This window comes from Sycon ciliatum, chromosome 10 (assembly GCF_964019385.1).
Source record: "Sycon ciliatum chromosome 10, ocSycCili1.1, whole genome shotgun sequence".
NCBI classification, from domain to species: Eukaryota; Metazoa; Porifera; class Calcarea; order Leucosolenida; family Sycettidae; genus Sycon; species Sycon ciliatum.
This window is the reverse complement of record NC_088652.1, coordinates 4,142,242-4,148,241: the sequence shown is the minus strand read 5'-3', so window position 1 is coordinate 4,148,241 and position 6,000 is coordinate 4,142,242. Positions and strand designations below refer to the sequence as shown.

General features: G+C 45.7%; 1 protein-coding gene across 1 annotated transcript in view; it reads right to left on the bottom strand.

Annotated features, from left to right (window-relative positions):
* Positions 1 to 2,339: 2,339 nt before the first annotated feature.
* LOC135826258 (uncharacterized) overlaps positions 2,340 to 6,000 on the bottom strand; it is a 28,792-nt gene continuing 25,131 nt past the window's right edge. Inside the window, exons 8-9 of the mRNA XM_065338889.1 lie at positions 4,836 to 5,025; positions 2,340 to 3,652 (exon numbers count right to left, since the gene is read on the bottom strand). Of these exons, the coding sequence (XP_065194961.1) occupies positions 3,616 to 3,652; positions 4,836 to 5,025 (227 nt within the window). The 3' untranslated portion in view covers positions 2,340 to 3,615. The remainder of the gene's footprint in view (positions 3,653 to 4,835; positions 5,026 to 6,000) is intronic.

Sequence of the window (6,000 nt, the reverse complement as noted above, 5' to 3'; positions counted from 1 at the left end):
GGTCTCTGCTTTATTGCAACCCAAGCACTCTACAGAAACTACAGATTACAGAAAAAAACGCTGTCTCCCTAGGGGTGGCATGAATGCAGCTGGACCAGCATATGTACTACTACAGTGATGTAAAGAACTCTTCCTCTCCTCTCCTCCATGCGCTCTCACAGCCGACTCACTGCTACCCTCAGTAGCCATTACACAAACCAAGCAAGGAAGGGTTGCAGGTAGATACTGAAATTACTCCTGACAGCTGTTTTGCTGTGGCTCGCCAAAATTCTTAAAAACTATCACCTAGCCGTTAGAAAATTAATGTTAGCAGCTTGTGATTGGATTTCTCACCTGCCATTTTCTTGGAACCCGTGGCACTGTGTTGCTGGAGAGGCTAGCAGCTTGTGATTGGATTACTCACCTGCCATTTTCTTGGACCCCTGGCACTGTGTTGCTGGAGAATTGTAACTTCTCATTCTCACACTTTGCCCGTAATCTTGCGCCCATGTTTTGTAGTATAAATCTGACCATCTCCACCTGATATCATCCTATTCAATATCACCTTCTCTGATGAGCCTTATGAAGGCAAAACAGCTGTCAGGAGTAATTTCAGTATCTACCTGCAACCCTTCCTTGGTTGGTGTGTGTGTAATGGCTACTGAGGGTAGCAGTGAGTCGGCTGTGAGAGCGCATGGAGGAGAGGAGAGGAAGAGTTCTTTACATTTTATTGGCCGAATAGTACAGTTCACCATTTGAAATAATTACAGTGATGTAGTCCGAACTAATCCAGGGCGACGTGCGGCTTTGCACTTTGGGTTGGATTTCTGTGAGCGCATTGTCCTGATGCCGATTGAGCAGGCATTATCTTTAAAAATTTCACGGCTCGCGTGAGACTCGGTTTATCTATATAGAGGCCGAGTTTTCCGCATCCGTAGGAACGCCACAACCCTTCAAGGATCAAGGCGCAGATGCAGCTCCTAAAGCGGTGGGAGGTGAGTAGATCAGCTCACCAGCATGTGGTCAAAGACCGAAAATCCCATTCACTGCATCCAGGCATTATCTTAGATAAACTGTTATAGAAGTTGCCTGATGCCATCCTTCTTGTGTATGTGTTTATGTAGCGGTGGAAGAATCTATGGCAGTCCGTACATAGATAGCTCTTGCATTGGGTGCGACGAGAATCTCTACAATGAAATCTATCAAAAAAATGACAACCAGCCAAACAACACGAACAGATACCTGGGATTTTCCCGCAACAAGCCTGCTAATACCAATGATGACTGGATGAAGCGTGCAAACACAGCCGCAACGCTGGCGGTGAGAGAAGGGGAGTTCGACTTGGCGTTCCAAAGCCGAATGGATGACGGCGACGTGGGCAGTTTTCTGGGCGTGAACGACGACCACTCCTGCCAGGTGTCCGTGTCAAATTGGAGCCTTGCAGACGTCACTGATGGAGGGCCACAGCTGGACAGCGAACCAAAATCCCTTAGCGATAACAAAAGCTTCGAGAGCCCCCTTCAAGGAGGGAAGAGTGAAGCCAGCTTGCCGGATTGCTTCATCTAGACAAGGTGGTGTCAGGTGCTGTGGGTTACTGCCCACTGCACACAAGCAACCACATCCCATAACCCACCCCTAGCCGGTTAGACATGAAGCTTATCATTATTATTATAAGCTTGACCAGAGACATCCTTGCTGCACTGGAGAGCTCCGTCTCCCACCACTCCACAGTTGGTATGTGAAAAGTGGACAGCTCTGCGAGCTAGCAGCAGCAAGGGGAACTAGAGTTGTGGCACATTTTTCAGACTCTCGTTTCCTGGGCAACGTCGTTCATTATCTGTCACCATACAGGATATGTTCTATGATTCTTAACGGGGGCATCTCCTTGTGCTTCTCCAGTTTATGTTGTAGACAGTTGAGCTTTCTGCCTCACGGCATTAACATCATCAGCTGTATGTCACGAACTGATGTTAAACTCTGGTCTCTATTCAAACACCTATCAGGAATGAATAGAATTAGTTCAGCTCCCTGAAGTCTTTTTCCCCGTATCACATCTTATAAATCCTTTTTTTTGTGCCAAAGTTCAGCTTCCCGAGACGTTTGACTCTGTTTCGATCCTATTGTGCCACTTTCTTTCTTCTCCCATTGGTCTCCTCTTCGTGATTTGGCCCGCTTTGAGCCGCCCTCGCTTCCTAGTTTGCAAAAATTAGATAGAGGATTCTTTCATAGGTATATACACACAATACTACTCATTCCAACACCCACACCACCCACGCCCACCCACACCCACCGACACAAATAGACATGTACCAAGGGGAATGAGAAACCGGAGCTTCTCGAAGTTGTACTTCAAAGTCGGAACGCGCGGCAAGCTCAGAGAACTCATTTCCGTGGAATAACGCAATAGTTTTTACAGCTGTGTAACCGGACTATCGCATCATGCATGGTGTCTGGGTACGCAAAGCCATACAATTAGACAGCTTTTCAGAAATTCATCGCAAACTATCGGCAACGCAAGAGCATTTAGTCGAAAACTAGTGACGCCTATTTGTTTTCTATTGAAACATTGTGTCAGATGCAAAGAGAGGAAAAGAGAAGCCGGCAGCATAATGTGATCAAACACAGCTTAAAGAGCAAAGGCGAGGTCTAATCCACAATTGTGGCAAGCATGTTTAACGCAAAAATTGTGGAAAGCATATTAAAGAAAGTACGCGATGTACACGAGCCAAAATTCCGCTTCCCAGGCCAGTTTGGGCTCTGATTAGCCAGAGTCGACATAGGCAAGAAAACAAGGCCCGGAAAGGACCAAAGTACGGTGAGTTAGTGTTGCTGATATGCTCACCTTCAGGCAGCAAACTCACTTGCCCACAATGCCCCGTATTCATGGCTCACACATGACGGGTTTACGTGATTCTAGTAAAAAAAAGAAAGAAAAAAAGTGCAGTGCAAAGTAGCACAAGTGGAGACCCTTGGGACGAATTGAATAATCTTCTCTATGACAACAGATGATAAAGGTTGGCATCTTCTTGCAGTGTACTTGATGAAGAGTCGAGCAACCTTGCACCGCTGAATTCTTCATTTGCTGCTTCCTGGAAAAGCCATCCAGTTTCCATATTTCAACTGTGGATTCGATGAGGTGGGTGGGAGTGAACTAATGGTCCACAAGCATGTCCCATTGGCCGTCTGTTATGGGCTTTATGTTATTTGTATCTGGTTATTGTCCGGTGTACTGTGTTGGTTTGAGTGGTTGGTTGGTTGGATTTATTTAAGGTCGTACAACAAACAGGCAAATCTGCCTCGTTATTATGAAGACGACTTCTGGCATTAAAAAAGAAAGAAAAAAAAGATAAGATGAAGAATGTATAGACTGAGCATACAGCTAGCCGGAGACTTTGCTTGAGTGTAGTACTGCGAGGGTTCACTGAGCATGGTGCATCACATGCATGCCTAGTAGGAAGACCAGTCTTGCTTAGCCCACTGGTGCTCCCATTATTTCGCCTTCTCCTCCGACTAGTGCTAGAGTTGAAATCGCCTTCATCATCCCGTCGGCCACCGAGTGAGGCTTCCGGGAGAATCCCTTTCAGTGTTTTTGAGGGGACGCTTTACATAGACTTCGTTATAGAGGCCGTTGACCTCTCAGTTGGCATAGGGACTATCGTAGATTGGCATTCCGCTGCACAAAAACACACAGCATGAATGCCAACAGACATTTTGTGCAATGCAATGAAGCTGTCGAAAGACCAGTCAGACCTATAACAGTAAAGTATGACTGAGTGCTTAAGAATCTGACCTGTGTTTCATCCGAAATCACTTCCTTCTGGAGCAACACACGCCTTCCCGTAACACTGCCCATCCTGATCAAGTGTATGTCTTATCCAAGTACGTACAAGGCGAATTCCGCTCGTTTCCTATAACAATGAATAGCTAGGAATCTTTCTTTCTTGTATTAGGAATTGGGTGAGTGGTTTGCAGTAAAATATAAGGAATGTGACTAAATTTGTGCAAAATGTGATATTGGCATCTGAACAGTGGGGCCAACATGGTGGACATCATAATTATGGGCCAAAGATGCAGCGGTTGAGTGTGTTGAGAGATGGAACAGACTACCCTGTATGGTCATCTATCGACTGTGCAGCGCTCTCTCATTCGATTGAGTACAGTCTCAGCACCTTCAATACTACAAAAAAGCAATAATTCTTAAACATGTGGGGGGGGGGGAGAGACAAATCCTTTTAATAATAATAATAATTCGCGGGATTCGCGTTGGCATCGCTTGAATGTTCAGAAACACACAAACTAGCCTTCGCTTCCGCAGGCCACCACTATGCCTATGCCTTGCACAAATGAGTGGCGAATGCAGACCTCACAAGTGAGTCAGGGGAGAGTAGGTGAGTCTCTCAACCAATCGGGCGTGTAACGGCCCATAACCCTGTAAACTGCATCCTTGTTACCCTCACTCCGAGCTGTGAGTACCCAGTTGACCGTGTTCCCAAATTGAAAGCACAAACATTCATTAGTTGACCGAATGGAAAAGGGGAAAGGCTGAAGACATTTTTGACTGTTACAACCAGGACTTGAACCAGGGACCTTTGCTTGAGGCCAGCGATGCCCTAACCAGTGAGTGCGTTCGATTACGCACTTGAATCGATTCATGAATCCATTTGCATGCATTCAAGACGGTCGATTTTCATGTCATGAGCCCTGGAATCGGTTCGGAATACATTCACCCTATTCAATCACATTTGGTGATGTGAATAGCGTGAATCGATTCATGAATCGATTCGCGGGCATAGTCGAACGCACTCACTGAGCTATGGTGCAGCTGAAAGCATGAGTGTGAAACTAATGAAACTAACCTGTCTTCGTTGACGGTATTTGGGACCGGTATTCCCACACGTGGGCTTGAGCTTTTCTGTTCCCTCCGCCACAACACTAATCCAATGCCCATTGCAACCACCAGCGCAATGCCCACTGCATTGACCGCCCACTTCCACCAGGCAAGCATCTGTATTGTCTCTTGCTTGCCGTTGCCGCTTCCAGTCACCACTGAAGTAGAGAAATGTGTTGAAAACAAAAGGCCTCTGTCAAAACTAGCAGAGGTCTTATTACCTACTGGTACAAGTCCAATGAGTAATGCAACAAATCTCTGCTCTTCCTCCATTAGGGTCCAGATAATGCTCCGAAAATGTTCGTGTAGTGCTAAACATCGTGCTCCAAAAACTGCCTTATAATGCTGATTATAATGCTTTAACAAGGGATATAATGCTCTTGGTTTGGGACAAAAATGGAAGAAAGTCTGGACATTGTCAAATTTTCAGGAAATTATGCATACATGTATCGTCGATCTGCCTCTGAAGCTGCCCCCTTATCTCTCACGAGCTCCACCACTTCTTAGCACGATGAGACATAATCGCTTCTCCATTGACTGCTCTCCATTCCAACTTTGATGCAGGGTTGAGGCAGAATAGTCGGTGTATCAAATATTTCACCTAATTATTCATGTAGTGAGAGATGAAACCATTATTGCAGGTAGTCATTCATTGTTGGGATGAAGTTAATCTTGGCAAATAGTATTCCTTCCTGCAGACAAGCTGTCACTGCGTCCACTCTGTGAATAGTGTCTTCATCTGAAACACCAGACGCAAGGCCAGCTCCTGAGATACTATCTCAGATGGAGAGCCCTCCCATTTGCGGAAATCCTGAAAACACGTGGTCAGAAGTTATTTTGCCACTCTACATGGTAGGAGGTCAGCCTTTGGGTCATCCTAATAAAGTTATTATTAGTAGTATTATACATCCTTTGCTTGTGCTCTCATCTTCTCCTTGAGATGGTGTGTAGACGTATGGCTTGCCACAATACTCTTCTTTTCTGTTAGCATTTGACTGTAGGCCTGGCATTACAACCGTCCACAACTACATGTAACTGTACGTGCTTCATCAGGAAAGTAAGACAGGCGCTGCTGAGCAATCGACTTGGTACTGAAACCATGAGAAATTCTAGTTCTTTTCGAGCCTCCTGAG